The sequence below is a fragment of the Ischnura elegans genome, chromosome 3 (assembly GCF_921293095.1).
Source record: "Ischnura elegans chromosome 3, ioIscEleg1.1, whole genome shotgun sequence".
Lineage (NCBI taxonomy): Eukaryota > Metazoa > Arthropoda > Insecta > Odonata > Coenagrionidae > Ischnura > Ischnura elegans.
The window spans coordinates 3646351-3664454 of NC_060248.1; the positions used below are offsets into that span (position 1 = coordinate 3646351).

Consider the following 18104-nt stretch of genomic DNA (forward strand, 5'->3'; position numbering starts at 1 on the left):
CAGATGATGCACCCTGTAACGGATGTGAAAGCTTGCACGACAAAGTGCAGCACGCAGCTGCACCCCGAAACCGTTAGCAACGATAGAGGTCAGGTGTTTTAGTGCAGTAGCAATTTCGTAGATTTTAAAATTGATATTTAATTTATGTAAACTCCTATGGATGTAAGATTTGAAATTTAGCATGTTTGGCTGGTACAGATTTTTTCAATCGGTTTCCCGAAAGTGAGAATATATATCTCAATTCTTGAGAGCTCCCCAACACATGTCTGCATAGCCAAAATACCTTGTTAGCCAGTTAGCATATATGTACATATGTAACATTGAACTTGAAAAGCACTGACTTGAGGAAAGAGGACTTTTTGAATTTCTCCCGGTAGAGGCCTTGGCAGTGGTCAAACAGCGAGATCTTCTTCCGAATGCGAGTCACTTCGATGGCTTGCAGCGGTGCCACCTGCTGCTTCACAATGACTGCAATCCTCTTTGTGTTACTCCACTGCTCGGGCAATTCCTGCAAGCAAACAAACTTCAGTCACATGGCTAAAATACCTTTTTTCCCCCTAACTCGAGCGATGGTCTCCAATAATAAAATTTTAAATCCAATACCTGAATTGTGCATCAACTACTTCAATGACTTCAAACAAACATATCAAAAGGCCAGGTGGAAATATTCTCTCCAGCATTGAATTATTTCACTACGGACATTCACATAAAGAACATTGCTGAAGCGAATGGAAGACGATGGCTAGAGATGGGTCAAAAAGAACCGAACTGCCAAAACGAACTGTTCACTGAAATGAACCAGTTCGAAAATGAACCGTTCTCTAAAACACCCTGTTCACTGTTCATGTCGGCACTGCACAATTGCGGCGTACTCGGTACAGTAGGTATGATCATCAAGAGGCATTTTGAACTGCAGCTTACTCGAGCAAGTGCGTTGTGGGTACAACAGATGGCGGTAACGAGGGAGGCCATCCAAGGCGGCCAAAGTGCGTCGTAGACGACCGAGCCCCTCCCCTTCTTTCTCTACTATTCCCCTCCGATAGCCACTGAACGGTTCCTTCTAACTAATATTTGAACTGATATTTAAAATATTAGTTCTTTCGAACCGTTCGAAATAACTAATATTTGAACTGATATTTAAATATCAGTTCTTTCGAACCGTTCGAAATATTAGATCAAATATTAGTTTCCTCGGGGCGTTCAGTTGGGATATTGCGTTCATTTTGATTTCGTATTTTGAACATTTGTGGATCTGTGGATGCATTTCCAAAAATATTGTTTAAAATGTGATTCATGAACTCAGGAAACGATTGAACTCATGATTGTCGGACATTTTTTTCGGTCCCCTTACCAAGATGATCTTTGGACTTAGTTTTTGGCGCCTACGATGAAATTTTAATTTTTTAAGTGCGCTGTATTGTGCAATGTGGATGCATCTCCAAAAATGTTGTTTAAAACGCCTTACGATACCACACTAAGCTTTCATGTACTCTAAACGCATGATAACCAATATTTTCTACCGAATGACCCTACCTGTTCACTATGAACCGATATTTTGAACTGTTCTTTTCACTGAACAGGATCAAAGTGAACGGTTCATAAAAATGAACAGTTTAACCCACCTCCAACGATGGCACATGGAGTAAGGCAACTCAATTGGCTGTTACACTCAAAAGAACTCAAACACATCACTTCAGACTGACTGTTCAACATACATATTTCCTATATCCTATTACAGCACACCTTTCCCTTGGCCCACAACTTTGAAAGGCTGGCAGGTTCCTAGAGCCCCTAAAGCTGCTCTCTTAAACTAGCTCACTTCTTTTGGACTTAAGAATCATCACCAATGATCCCACAAGTACAGCCCATAAATGTCAGTCCCTTATTGATTACTATATTACAGTAAAACCTCTGTGTAGTGAACCTCTTTACATCGTACACCTCCATACATCATACCACCCCAACCGTCCCATCTGATTTACATGTAAATTTATAGGCAAACCTCTTTGTAGTGAACCTCTTTATCTCGTAAAACCTCCACTTATCATGCCAAGGAGGTACCCCGAGACGGCCTAACTACCTCCGCAAATCTTACCAAGGCAAAAAGAGACCATTAACGCAGCCGTGATTACCTACATGGAATGACATTTTCAGCGATAAATGTTTCACTCTTTTTTTTCATATATACCTTTAATATGCTGTAATTTTCACGTTAATAATTAGTTGTGGCCATTTTGTTCAATATGAGAGCATACCTAACAGTAAATGAGAAAAAAGGTATCCAACTATCCTAATCATTTTAAGTGACTGTTGAATTGAGAGAAATCACATCATTTTCTCCCGAATCATGGTAAAAATTATGCGATAGTGCTCGCTTTCAGTAATTATTAAATAATAAATATATGTTCACTGATGCATGCATAGTTGTTTAAACACATAAATATAATGGTTCAAAAGACCTTTCATTTCCAAAAGATTTGAAAAAATGGTGCCTATTACTGAAACCTCTCTAAAGAGAACCTCCATACATCAATTTGCCCAAATTTTGGTCTTCTATTACGATGTAAAGAGGTTTTACTGTACTGACATTCCCAAATCAAAACTACTGTGTAAGACTCTGGACATTTATCTATCTGGTCACTTTCTCCTCTCCTACTCTGAACAAATCCTTTTTTTTCTTTGCGTTGACATTCAGCTCACATCCAGCCATTACGCCTTCATAATTTATAGAATTTTCTTCACATCTCTCTCTGTTTCTGCTATGTCATCAGAAAATCACATAATGCTAATTTTTTCACCATGCATTTTCACTTCTGGCTCTTCCTCGTTGATATCTTTCTCAACAAACGCATTGAAAACCACAAGTGATAAACCTCTCCCACTTGCTCCCTATTCTTCCTTATTTTTACCTCGATCCAGATTTAATCACGGCTACTGGTTTTTATGTAACTTGTGGATAATTCACCGGCCTCTGTAAGACACGCAAATTTCCTTTAATAATTGCATTCCAATCCACATCATCAAAAGCCACTGATGTTGTAATAAATCACCTAGAAATGATGCAGCCAAAATAACAACAGCACACTCATAGATTATGGGGGCCAATGGTGGAGAGAGATGGCACGAAGAATTGGAAAACAAGGATAACCCAAACTTTCACTCCAATGTCTTGTAATGTTCACAATTTACATAAAGGAAGCAATATATTACTATTTTTGCAGCTATTATGTTATTTTAGAGTGCTTCCCAAACCCATTGAGAGCTTTCTTCGCCAGTTTGCGATCTTTTTCGTGGCGATAGCATTGTTGTACTCGTATTATTAATGCTCCATGTAAGGCCTGGTTTCAAAAATCACACTTCCGTGGCTGTGTGATCACAGATACAGGAAAGTGGTTTGCACAAATGCTTCAAAATCACTGCTCGATGCCAGAAACTACAATGTCACCACGGCACGTAGTCGCCTCTCGCATGAGTTGCAACTCGTTGCAACTCATGCAACTGCTACACCGGAAAAATCTTAATCACAGAATATCCCTGGTGCCATGTGTGCCGTATCATCTATGGTATGTTATTTAGAGGGAGGTAACCAGCAGCTGGGGTCAGTAGCGTAACTAGGAATATGCTTTAGGGGTGATGGGATGGCGACCCCCACTTCCAACAGGGAGTCCAGGGAAATTTTTGAAAAAATTGTCTGGGAATACATTTTGCATCAATTTGGCACTAAAAATTTAACTTTATGCAGATGCAGTTATTAAATGTCAAAACTAGGCTATAGTTAAACATTTTTTTATATCTCTGAAGCTTGGGGGGGGGATGTATCCCCTCATCCCCCCTCTCCCATAGTTACACCACTGGCAAGGATCATTTGCACCATGACGTAAGGGTGGGAGGGTAGAGGGTTGTAACAATAGGCTTAACCAGGGCTTAATGTCCCATCTGCCGAACCATGTGTTGCACAGGATGTTCCCTCCATACAACACACAAGCAGGGACACGACCATCTCTGAAAAGTTTCTGCCTCTGCCAGGACTTGAACCTGAGCCCACAGGGTGTGAAGCCTTCGTGATGCATTATTGAAATTTTTCTCCCTAATTATGGGGTTAATTTTGATGAAAAACCTCAGGTATCTCATTTCTTCAATATCCAATCTCGGTTTATCTGTGGGTGGTAAAATGAATTTCCTGAAAACTGACATCAATGTGCCACTCTTTTTGAAAATTGGCTTCTATGTGAACATATAGTATCACCCTTCCAATATGCGGCTTAGAGCCAGAAATGCTAGCAATTTGATCCAGATGTTCAAACTTGGGAAATGTTGTTCAGGAATGCAAAATTATGTTTCATCACACGTCATCTGTGATGTTGCTTATGAGTAAATAAGATTAAATATTAGGCTTCATTTTTTTGCCTCCAAATGAGTAATTGCATCCTGGGAACAAAGCAGACCCTATTGAAAAGGATTTCAGGCTCCTTTACTGAAAAGCCTCACATATGAAACTTCCTCACTTATGAGACTTTTTTTGATTCTCCGCTGAAAGTTTCATAATTGAAGTTCTACTGTAGATAGATAATCATAGTAGTTATTATCCTTCTTAATTAAGTCAGGCCCAATGCAATCTTCACTGCATGTCAAACCAATCTGCCACCTGAGATATCTGCACTAATAATTGGCACATGTTGATACTCATAATCAGGTACACCCTTCAATAATCGACAATTGCCATCAAAGCCTTTTGGTGAAATTTTTTCATACAAATGGATGACCAAAATCCTTGGCCACCCAATGGAGGGTATGCTCACCTGCAAGACGACGTGCACTTCCTCGGGCAGCTCCATGTCGTAATACTTGAGCAGCTCAATTGTGTTGTGAATGGGCTCGAAGAGGTCATCGCCCGCAGCTGCAGAGGGTGCTGCTCTGTCCTTGACCTGCATGAGGAAGCCCATGACCTCGACAAGACCCTCGTAGTCTCCCTCGACCAGCGGCCGCAGTAGGCCCTCGTCTGCCTCTCGGATGAAACAGGACAGGTCGGAGAGGCTGAGCACAGATCAATTACAACAATTAGCATAGCATGAATAATGTGTAGGATGAGAACAAACTAGGCTGCCTCCATCCCAAATATTTATTTCCATTAGCTACCCACTAAATAAAGATTTACTTAGCATTAGGTATTTCACTACCTTCTGCCATGCCCCTATGAAATTATTTTTAAAATTCTGTATAAAATTAACAATTTAACACATTCAGCGCTGAGCACGTCAATTGACGTGGTCCTGTCCAAGCCAAGATACGGAGCGCGTCAATTGACGTGCTCTGCCGATCGGCCCTTTCTCCGCCTCAGTATGTGACTAATATTCACTTCTAAGTCTTCTGATTGTGTGTATGTCCTTCAGCAAGCTTCCCTCTTTCGAACCATGAGCACCATTTGTAAAAATCAGTATTTGAATGGAAGTTATGGCATGGAAACCTCCCTCTATTTATCTTTCATATTTTAACAGCCGAATCTGACAACTTTAGTGAAAATCGGGCCCGCATGGAATGTGTTAACTAAGTGAAGGCACAACTTTTGCTTTTGACATGTGCTGCTGTTTTAATGAGAGATTTTCCAGCCATCTTCACTACTCGTGACAACTGACTTCTTCTTCTTCTTCCACTCTCTCTACACATGATCCAAGTCTGATTTTAGCGCAAACATAGCAATCACGAAAGGGGCCCACTGGGCAAGGGACACCCACCTGTTGGTGACGTGATCCACCAGATACTGCTTGAACATGTGTCCCCACCTGCTGGCGGTGTTGAGAAGCGCCTGCTTGAAGGGTCTCACGCTCACCTGGAACCATCCCTTGAATGCCACCACCTCCACTATGCCCTCTATCTCCTGGCACAGACTCTCGTAATGGTCAATCTGAAACAGCACAGAGCTATTCACTCAGGGATAGAGACACAATGTCCCCCACCTATCATCCCACAAAATTACAAGAGGAAGTAGAATCTCAATGAATACTGAGGAGTATGAATAGAAATAATTGATATACCTTCCACCTGGATGTCAGACACAGAAGTAGGATGTACAGGTGCTTTTAAAAAGTGGATATGTAAACACTGATATGTATTAAAATTGAGGCTACGATAGTATTGTTTAAAAAGAATAAGTTCATAAATTATATAATCATGAAAATAAACATTAAAATAATTTTTCCAAACATCACTGTACATTATGATTCTAATATCCACCTAAAAATTGTTAACATATCAGAATCAATCTAGCCAGCACAACAAATACAGCATGAAGAGTACCACGGGCATCTACTTGGGATAATATGCAAAGAATCTGCTCAAAATTTCATATCATCAGGAAAAGAATTTTCATCTTTCTATTGTGAAGAGGTTTGCAATCATGCTATATATTTCTTTTGTATATGATACCTAGTTAATTTTCTAAAATTATTTTTTTGTGCAAGATAAAATATTTATCAACATCATCACTGGTCAACAATCCTAAGATTGGTTTGACGCAGCTCTCCACTCAGTTCTCCTATCAGCTAGTCTTTTCACACCTACGTATTTCTTTTCTTTCACATCCTTCTTCACTTGTTTCATATTTATATCATGGCAAAATTTGTTCACCCTTCCTCAAATTAACCTGAAATTTTTAAAACAAAATATCCAACAATAGACTCAAAAGCTCTCAATATTGTATATCACTTACAGTTTGAATATCTAAATAATCACAAAGACTATAAAAGTGGAACTGTTGTGACACCAATTGCTGTATGGTACAAGAAATCTTTCAAACAGCCTGAGTAGAAGCCATCATGTCAATGGAGAACTTGCAAGGTTTTTCTACAGCCATTTCAACCCAATCATCTTATAGCTAACCAATATTGTTCCACAAATATACTTTTCTAATAAACAAGTGATCCTTGTTTATTGAACTGCAGTGAGTCAAAGAGAGGGCATTGTTTTAAACGTGCACCATTTTGGGAGATGGGTGCGTGACGTCATGCGTAGGGTAGGACCAGACATCCGGATTAATTCACTTATTATGGATTAATTGGCATGTCCTTCTTTTCAGATGTTAGTCCGGTGTGCACAGGTGGATGTTTTAAGTATTGGAAAACGTCCTCCTCTCTGGTCATAGTGACCATAATAATTAAGTAAAACTCTTAACAGACAGTCGGAAAATCTCAAAATTTCCAAACATTATTTCAGAATACCAGGTCACAATGCAAATGCAGAAAGGATACTTTCTCTTATTTCTTCTCAGTGGACTGATGAGAGAAAATAATTAAACGTTGCCTCAGTAAAGGGACTCCTAATGATCAATTATAATGTCAAACATATTCTTGAATGGAAATTTATAGCTTTCAGTTAAAAATGCCAATATTGCTAGAAAATACCGTATAAGCGTGTGTAAGAGGCGCACACGTGTAAGAGGCGCACCCCTATTTTGAGCATCGAAGCTATGAAGAAAAAAATTTTGCGGCATTTTTTTATACTATCGCGCGGTGTTGCAGACGTATGCCTGGAATTTCGACAGTTATCGAAATTTCCCCTTTTAATACTAATTGAAAGAGGAAATTTTGATAACTGCGGCGGCAATAGCGGCATAAGAGGGAGTAGAAAGAGTTCCGATGCTCTTTTCGCATACGCCGTTGCTCTATGATGCTTGTCCTATTCACAAACAATTTTGTGTAAGTGCTCTCACAGGAGTATTGCAATAGAATTGCAGCTGTGGAAAATTTTAAGGCAAAACACGACAGGCACATAGCATGAACCTTCCCAAGAGCTTGGAGAACAATCGGGGCAATCTCAGCGCCATAGGATAATAACCACGTCGTAGATTTAACGGAGCCACACTCGGCCCTCCATCAGCCAATGCCTCTGCGGTTTTTTTTTCCTTTACGAGACCCCACAGAAAAATATCAAGTTACAGGGGAACAATGGAAACGTATTTCATCCCCACCCCGTCTCACCAACTGACCTTGATCGATTTCCCAGTTTCTGGAGGCCAAATGCTAGGTGAGTCACCTACTGAGCTCGAGGATATCTCGATATCTTTCAGCATTGTATGACACGCACGAGATTCTAAAAAGAATGAGACCTAACGCGACGCATATCTGACAGAATTTCAGTTTTTTAAGCTCTAATTGTTTAACACAAAGATTTATAGTTACAACAAGGCTACTAATATTCAAAATAGTCCAAACAGTACAATTTCAGAAGAAACAAGCGTAGCATAAGCGCATTCAAACAAGACGAGACGGACTGGAAACTTCAGGCAACGCAAACTGCGTATATCACATTGCTGTGCCTTCGCCCCTTCGCTTTGAAGGCAAAGACGACACATGCAAGATCGGACATGTTCGTCCCTTGCTCCTTCGCTCGTAGCCTCGTTGCTTCAAAGACGGAGGGATTGCGCTCCTTCCCCTCGACCTCTCCTTCCGCGCTCTTCACTTATAAGCATTTCTGATTTCTTACATCCACAATTTAGTCCAACAATGAACACACTCGTTTGAATTTTTTTAAAGCGCAGGTTTTGACACCAATATAATTTTCAGTTGCAATAATCCTCATATTAGCGTCTGAAGATGATTTTTGAAAAATCAGATTGTCAGCGTAATGGAAATTACTCGGCAAGGCAGATATTGACTATTAACCAGGTATATCCTTCAAAACTTTGCTTTTCTCTACGTTTGATAAGCGATTACTATATGAAGTATCAATGCCGCGGGATACCCACTCGTGGCAGTAAATTTAGCGCGCCCTCCTGAGCGAAAAACCCTGCGCGATCTTTTCCATGTTCACCTCTGAGGTTGACGTGACGGCGCTATGCTTGCAAAAAAGCAAACAGGAGCATTTTAAAAATACGTCACTAAGGGAGAAACTCCCCTGCCTGCCGCTTGTTTTTGACCTAGGGTTTCAGATGACTGACTCACGCTGAAAACCAAGGCCACTCAGTTCCCCTTGGACTTGCGACCGAGTAGGGGAGGGGGGGAAGATAAGAAGTTTGTGTAAGAGGCGCACCCTCATTTTCGGCTGCTATTTCTGGGAAAAAAGGTGCGCCTCCTACACGCGCTTATACGGTATTAGATCCACAGAAAAATATATTAAAGCACAGTACTAATAAATTTTTATCATTCTTAATTTTGAAATTGTTGTCAATTTTCAAGTGTCCTACTTTGTCCTCCTTTTTCGGTATTAGGGTGCTGCCCTCTTTTCCATCTCTTATCATCTGGTCACCCTAGTCATATATGCCGTTGCGTTCCTATTGCGCTATGTTTGCCTATACGCATTCTGAGTGGGAGGTATCGGAGTTCTTTGAGACGTCCAAAGTTCTTCCAATGGAATTGGTCTCATTTTCATTTATTTAAGAATTCTACAGGATTTTCAAAAAGGAAATTTAATATTAGCTGCCATTATTACCAGCTTTTAATCCTCATGGATGAGGGCTACATTTGAGCTGAGTCAGATAATCTGCCTGCAGTCGACCCTCTTGTGATATGAAAGAGTTTTTAAAGAGCTGTGACGAGTACATGTTAAATGGAATTCGAAATGTCTAATGATCACCCTCAGTAATTTCTGTTATTTACGAGATAGTGGGAGTAAGAATTGATTTCTTTTGATTCATACAATTGCATCCCAATCCCACAGTTTTACGCGATTCCTCCTCCTCATGGCCTACTGCCACAGTAAACGCAGCTTTCTTTCATTAGCTAAGTGAAGAGAAACTTTTATCGGTGCAATATAAGTTGTACTTTGATGTCCAGGCATCAAATAATAATGATAAAAAGAACTACTCTTGACTGAATGCTGCCGAAAATGCACACGTATTGACCAGCATTGATATATTGAGTTCTCCGTAAATAAACAGGGCCCCCAAACGTAGTCTCAGACAAGGCTGAAGGCCCTTCACCCACCCCTCTTCCTCCCGACCGCTGCACCTCTCTTTTAAATTGCCCCCACTTCCTCAACAAGGTAGCACCCATCCCACTCCAGGGTTCCCACTCTACCTGAATAATGAAATTCACGGCTTTTTCCAGGTTTTCACGGTTATTTTTCACGTTTTCACGGTTTTTTTCAGGTTTTCACAGTCACAATTTCGTTAAATTCACGGTCCGTTTATAAGCCAACAATAAGAAAATCACTGGCCGTATATCAACAGAAAATTAACGTACGCGGCAAATGCTGTGAATGTTAACGCCACAATGAAAAGTGATATCTGTTATGACGTGATCTATCATTTGCAAAATTCAGGGCCGACTAAAGGACCAGCCCAACCGCGCTCTTGCCTGGACGCCGAGTACCCTTCGGACCTTCTTCCGTCCGGACACCTGAGGTCCTTATTTAATTCCTCGCCGAGAGATTGTTTTTTTGCGCACATCGTTATTACTGCACAGTAACCGAATTTCCCCCACCCTAATCATTCTTATTTAATGGAAAATATTTTATTTAAATTGTTTATAGAATATAATAAATTGATTCTCTCTTATTTAACGGGAAATAATTCATGAAAATTGTTTATAGAACATAATAAATCGAAAAACAATTTCATAGACCGTATTAGCACAAATCTAAGACGAACACGATTCTAAGACTACCCTCCTTTTTTGGAACTCCACTAGCAAAAAAATTTTTTTTCCTAATAACGATACGATAATAAAATGAATGCGGAAAAACGATCAATGCTTTATTTTTTTGCTAGGTTGCCTATGTCCCAGGAAACGCAGGATTTTGGCGAGTAATTAAGATATTCATTAAAGGTTTCAAACAATATTTTAGATAATAACAGCAATAGTAGTACTTTATCAAGACACATAGGTCATATTGTTGATTCGACCCATATCTCTTTCAAAATTCTGAAGGAAAACGCCACCTCACTAAAAAAATGTTTGCTCTCCACTCGGCATTTACACTGCTATTATGGATTTCAGTCTGATGTAAAAATTCTTATCCATCAAACAACATTTCCAGTATTCACGAGAGCAATGTGCATGTTGTCCCTAAAACAACCGCATTCGCCGGCACAGTGACTGGTTGTGAGATGGATGACGAACGCCAAAAATAGTCTATTACTTGAATTGTTCCTGTCTAATGAATATATTTTTAATATAATTGAGGTAGTATGTAAAGCATGAACAATGTTGCGTTAATCGTCAGTGGCACGCTCATCTGGATCTTCGCCTTCATATCTCTACTTGTTTTCTCCAGGTAGCTCACTCTACCCCCACCCCTACCGTCATGTGCTAGCGGACAACCCAAGGCGCTCTGCAATATTCACGCGCATCTAGCCCGGATTCTTTTCTCCGTGTTCAATTATTTTCAGTCCATCTCTTAAAGTTCTCAATAGTTTCTTCCGAGGGGCCAAAGAGGTCCGCCAAGGAAGGTCCGAAGACGAATAAAATTAAACTAGTGAAAATGAAACCTGACTTTATTAAACCCGCATGGAAAACACTCGGTGGTTCGAAGTCCCGCCACCCTGGAAAGTAAGGAACCACTCGTACGAGGTGAAGTTCGAAACTGATAATATCGCGTACGGGGGTATGCAGAGCATACTGCAAAGGGCGAAGCGTGACCATATGACTGCACCATCAAATTTTTTACCCTAAAGATACCCATTATTTTCTAACTATCGTAGCGCCAGATGAGCAGATGAATTCGGATTGTTAGTAGGGAGAAACAAAACTCCTGAGAAGATATCCCTTCGTCAGTAACTCTGACAAGTGAGACTTATAGTATATCTCGTAAATTGATAACTGATAACAACCTGATATAATGTTTCCGGGACTAAATGCCGAATTAACTGCCGAGAAGCTCAGCTACGAGGATATCGCGTTTCGCCAAAAATCACCATCGTATTTTTCCATCTATTTCCTTGCTTAAAATACGTCGCGTTTGGTCTCGTTCTTTTTTTAATTACGTGCAAAAATACTAACATTTCAATCTAATAAAAGCATATTAGCAATTGCTGAATATCATTGTTAGATACCTTTTGAGCTAATAGGTGACTCATGCAACAGTTGACCTCCAGGAACTAGGAACTTTGAAGGAGTTAGGCTGAAAAAGGTCAGAGGGTGTGAAGAGGGGGGGAGCGCGAAACACGTTTCTATTGTTCTCGTGTAACTCGATATTTTTTTCGAATTTTCCCACGGCACTGAGCTTCTCCCAATGGTAGTTCCATCTCTTGGGGAAGATTACAACTATGTGCTTGTCGTTTATAGCCATAAATGACACATTGTATTAATTTCGTCTCATTTTCGTCTAACGATGGATGCGGGAAAATTATGCGTCGGAACCGCGATCTTCAAACGATCAATGCGAGAAACGATACTTCGGGGAACGATAGATGCGGGAAAAAATTACATTGTCTATAAGGAACTTTATTAGGGACCAGAAATGGCGAACGATTAATGCGGGAACGATAAATCGAGGTTCCACCGTATAACTTTTCTTTTGAAAGCGGCAGTGTAATGACTTCTTTTCTCTGCTATCGTAATACTCTGAAACCAAAACTGAATCGATCTCTCTAATGAGAGACAAATCATGTTCCCTTCATACTGTTGCTCTGGGAAAAATGGAACGACTTTGTAGCAGTTTATATCGCGACGGCATTGAGGCTTTAACGTTACAATCCTAGGCGGATCTAGGAAGGGCACGGGGGCACATACCCCCCAGACACTTACAAAATATGCAAGATTTTGAATACGGTCACATTATCATTGCGCTCGTTTTGTATCATGAGGTATCCTTGTGCCCCCCCCCCCCCCCCCCCAGAGCAAAATCCTGTATACGGCTTTGCTTGTGCTCCCCACTCCCCAGAAAGAAATCCTGGATCCGCCTCTGGTTAAAATTTAGGTAAATTGTAATCAATCACACAAAACTTTTGTGAGTTGATCAAGCTCTAACTTGAATGGAGCCGAACCCAGGGTAAAGCAGGCGATCTCGCGGACACGGCAGAAGTGCACCCGGCGATTGATTGGTACGCACGCTTTACCTGATGCCTAAAATGGCAATAGTTTTTCACTTAAACACAAAATTAAATAAGCTAAATTACTGTTCAGGTATTTTTGACGTTGATTTTTCGTTGTATAGCTATATATATATATATTAGGTAGCAACCTCAGGTATCCATAATTTTTTCCGACAAAAATTATGCAACCCGATTGACATCGAGAATTTTGCATTCGACTGTAAGACGAGCCCTCTTTTCTGCAGGAGTTAGGAGGAAAAAAACCTTGTCTTAGATAGGTGCAAATAGGTACATTATAATTCACTTGGTTCGAAATACATATATAAAGACATGATAAATACCTGCTGAAAAATGTTATTTTCACTTTCACTTTACTTTATCACTCGTCAAATATTTCCACACAAACTTTCCGGTTGCCACGTAAAACTGGCAAGTCCCAGGTTGACGCATGCGAAAATCGTGTAATGCTGTGTTTCCATAAGCCGAAATCTTCTCTCGTTTTCAGGCCGCAACGCGCGAGAATTAGTAACGTGGCGCCGAAAGCTCGCTGTCGCCGGGTTCAAACGCAAGGGGCGTAGTGTCCACAGCGCATAGCAAGTTGTCCAGGTTAGCGGTCTTCCAATCACAGGTTTGAGGGTGTTGAATAAACGTTGAAATTTTTCGACACAAATGCCATCTAGATTTAGTTACGAAAGTGATCGCTGCAGCCAGTGGGAATTGGGTGGAAGGGGGACTAAGCAGTGACCGAGGGAGGGGAAACCAAGCCAGTCGAGGAAAGTAAACAAGCTGATGAGAAGTGGTGTCATATTTCAGGAGGGGGGAGAGAAAAGGCCTGCGCTGGGAAAAGATGTTTTTTTTCTTCAGGCAACAATCGTTCCCACGCTTTTCTGACCCATGCGACGATGCTCGCCACAATGAATAGAAGTGCGCTCGCTACGAACGAAGTTGAAAATTTCTGGGAAGGTATTATTATCAAGATTGAGAGATTTTTAAGGTTTTAGGGCGAAATTCACGGCTTTTTCCAGGTTTTTTCATGGTAGACGAAATTCACGGCTAATTCACGGTTTTAAGGTTTTCACGGTTGAGTGGGAACCCTGCACTCTTATTTACCCTCGGAATGCTCTACGAATGCGGAGAAGTGCATGGTTCATCTCTACCAGCAACTAGGGTAAGTTCCTAACTGGAGAGAGGCTGGACAAGTATTTTTAATTATCAGAGAAATGAAGAGGAAAACTTTGTCATCCACATTCATTTCATTGGCTACAACATGTGTTTTGTCATTTATTGACATATTTTTAGTCTGTCTTTGCTCCCATGAGACTTGGCAGATTAGCATGCCCTCCCACTCTGTTTCGGCAAAGATACGGCTGGGTGACCTGCCTCGCCAATTCCGTAACTGCCCCTAATCATTTCAGCCAAGTTAGGAAGCAGGAATCGCATTTTGGGAAAAACTAAACAAAACACCTTTTTGAATCCATTAATTTATGTTCATGGGATTAAAAAATTAGAAATCTGCTCAATATTTGAAAAAGATTAAGCCTGAACATCCGTTAATTATTATGTGATTAGGTGATTTTGGCAATTTTTGTTCCCCCCAACCCCTTAGTATTAGATTTGGCTCCATCCCCTCCCTCTAATCTAATCTCGTGTGAGATTGTTCAAAATGTGTATTGTAATCAGTGTAATCTATGCCTCCTTGTGTCGATTTATCAAGAATAACAATTTTATAAATTATTTCTATTTAAGATTAGTTAAGACTAGCACAATTTAAGATTACTAAGATCACAATTTTACACTGTTTCTTGTGGAAAAAATATTACGTGATATTTGCCAGGAACCCAGGTGAGAATCGGTTTGACCCCCTTCCCCCTCCAAAGGCCTCGCGTAATTAATGGATGTCCCCTTTTTTCCTACGCATAGTGACTCCTTAAACATATATTATGTGCATGGATGTGCACCCCAGAGTCTCCCATTGTAAAGCCCCTGAATGTGGAGTTTTCCAGGAGGAGAAGATAAATTAAAAAAATGAAATGTGCACCTGTTCCTTGAAGTGGTCCATGGTTGGAGGGGAGAGTGGGGGAGCAAGGCTGTCGCCTGCATTCACCAACTCCACTTCCTCCAGGGTCAGCTGTCGGCCGTACGAGAGGAACTGCTTCATGAACGTGTCGCGGTCCTCAAGCCACAGGTACGAGTAAACCTCAAACCCATTGCAGTACTCATTGGCCTGAGAGAGAGAAAGAAATAACGGGGGACTAATCAAAGGGGACTTTTTATCAAGGCACCAAAGCGAGATTTTGAAAAATGATATTTTTAGCTAACTTCCTCTCATTTATTTTCAGCATGCTAGATTATTAATCCAAATATTTAATGAGTGGATTAAATTAAATATATGTATTTCAAAATAATCTCATATTAAAGTTTCTCATGTTTTTACTACACATCAACTTACAGATGAATTAATGAAATAATGATGCATAAAAAAATAGTTATTTCAATAAAAACTTAATTATTAGATCATGACCCTTAGCGAAAAAACTGTTCAAATTTCAACAGTTAATTGGGACCATTGTTGAATCCAACAGTAATTGTTGAATTCAACAGTAAATTGGGACCACTGTTAAAACTAACAGTAACTGTTAAAACTATCAGTAACTGTTAAAACTAGGGATGGGTCGAATAGTAGATTTTTCGAATTCGAATATCAAATCATTGCTCGAATATTCGAATACCTCGAATACTAAACTATGAATGTGAGAATGTTTGACTAGGTCGCCTATGCAGCAGGAAACCCAAGATTTTGGCAAGTAATTGTGATTGCCTTTAAAGGATTCAAACAGGAATTTAGCTGATTAATGGAATATTTTAATTTTATGAAAACAATAGGGTAGTTTCCTTCATTAAAGAAAATGAAAGGCATTGATTGTGATTCGTTACCTACCATTGGTGTATTCATAATATACAAATTATTTGGTTCTCGAAATACCGGTCTAGACCAATGGCAATGGTCAATTTTATCCTCATTTGAAAAAGGCCACATTGGCACCGATGTGATGCCACTCCACTTGACATCACAGGGACCTAGTTTCTACACGAGAGGAAAGGAGTTTTACATCGTCTGAGGTTACTAATGCATGCATGAGGCACAGAGCTCAGGGAAACATGTCTTAGTAATCACTTATTAAAACTGGCTAAGGTCGGAAAGTTTTCTTCGTTTGATAAGGTAAGGTTTGGTAAGGTATCGGCACTCTGAGCCTCGCCCAAGGTCACCTCACAAGGCGGGAGGGGGAACCAGAAATGCGTCACACGGACTTTTCCCCATCATTCCCACTAAACTATGCCTTTTCACGCGCATGAAAATTTTCACTTTTAATTTAATCGCGAAAAATAGATATCGTTCAATAAAAATCTAAAAGCGTTAAATACGTACTCCAAGTGTATTAATATTTCGATTTAGGCAATAAAAAAATAATAGGAAACCACCCTATTTGAGCATTACGCCAAAATACTAAGCCTCCGTCGTATTTCTTCGTCTTTCCGGCAATTATTTTCCTGCTTAAAATGCTGAAATAAAGTCATAAATATGTCGTGTTTGGTCTTATTCTTTCTTAAATTACGCGCATATGACTAATATTTCAATCCAATAACAGTGTAATAATAATTGCCGAGAGTCATTGTTAGACAACTTTCGGGCTAGTAGATGACTCATGCAGCAGTTGACCTCCAGAAAGGGGGAAATTCGAAGGAGGTTGGTAGAAAAAGGTCAGCGGGTGAGAAAAGGGGGTGGGTGCGAGACACGTTTTTATTTTTCTCGTGTAACTTGATATTTTTTTCGAAGCTAAGGTCTTCGTAATACAATCCCTGCGCGAGGTCGGATCTTTTGTTTGATATCGGAGAAGAGGAAATCGTCAGAGTGGGTGAGTCGAATGCTGAAGGGAGGGGGATAGCAGATCATGGGAAATGCGCCAATGTCACTATCCCACGGCACTGAGTTCCTCCCTGTGGTAGTTTCATCTGCTGGGGAAGATTCAAAATAAGTGCCTGTCGTTATTAGCCACAAAGGACACATGGTAAACACCTCGTCTTATTTTTATGAAAAGATGAATGCGGGAAAATGGTCATTGTGGGAGAAAGAGTGAAGGGTGAAACGCGATTCTATTATTTTCCGGTAACTTTATATTTTTCGAGGCTAAAGCCTTCGTAATACGATCCGTGCACGAGCTGGGACCTTTTGTTTGATTTCGGAGAAGAGGAAATCGTCAGATTGGGTGGGGTGAACGCTGAATGGAGGGAATAGCGGATCGTGGGAAATGCGCCTATGTTGCTATCCCACGGCACTGAGTTACTCCTGACGGGGGACACCTGGGATTCTCGGATTTTTTTTTACCCTAACAATTTCGGTTCCCCATGTCGAACTCTTTTCACCGCTCTAAACCGCGAATTTGATATAGTTCATCAGCTTGCCTAAAACGGCACTGCTTGCATTCTTCTGAGTCAACTACCAATGATGTGCAAGCGAAAGCGTATGACGCGAAATTCAAAGTATTCGAGGTATTCGAGACGGTACCTTTGGCATAACTATTTGAGATCTCGAATATCGAATACTTTCTGGTATTCGAGGTATTCGAGTATTCGCGGATACTATTCGCACATCTCTAGTTAAAACTATCAGTAACTTATAAATCCAACAGTTATTGATGAATTCAGAAGTTACTTTGGATTCAGCAGTTACTGTTGGATTTGACAGTGGTCCCAATTAACTGTTGAAATTTCAACAGTTTTTTCGCTAAGGGCGATATAGTAAAACTGTATATAATGAATCCCCACTCCCACACCATTCAAATGAACATTGTATTTAAAAAAAAAAAAAACCTCCCTTAATGAACCTCTCCATGCACAGAAACTTCATACAACAGTCTGCAATTGAACCCAAAAAAAGAAAATTGGGTCTCTATGACAAACTTTTGTAAAAGAGGTGTTGTATTTTTCATTTTCAAGTAATTTTTTCCATTGTTATTGACATGTTAAGTAAGAAGCAGAACTGGAACAGAGGATACAACATTCTAACCCCTCTGCTCCAACCTTCACTTTCCACAGCACAGCGCAATGGCTTGCAATACCTCTCAACGATAATGTGTCT

At 40.3% G+C, this 18104-nt stretch overlaps 1 protein-coding gene across 1 annotated transcript in view; it reads right to left on the minus strand.

The window, feature by feature from the left end:
• Window positions 1-18104, minus strand: part of LOC124156654 (dynein beta chain, ciliary) — a 315587-nt gene that overhangs the window by 186763 nt on the left and 110720 nt on the right. Inside the window, exons 23-26 of the mRNA XM_046531313.1 lie at window positions 15006-15191; window positions 5733-5902; window positions 4800-5034; window positions 342-508 (exon numbers count right to left, since the gene is read on the minus strand). Coding sequence (XP_046387269.1) covers window positions 342-508; window positions 4800-5034; window positions 5733-5902; window positions 15006-15191 — 758 coding nt within the window. The remainder of the gene's footprint in view (window positions 1-341; window positions 509-4799; window positions 5035-5732; window positions 5903-15005; window positions 15192-18104) is intronic.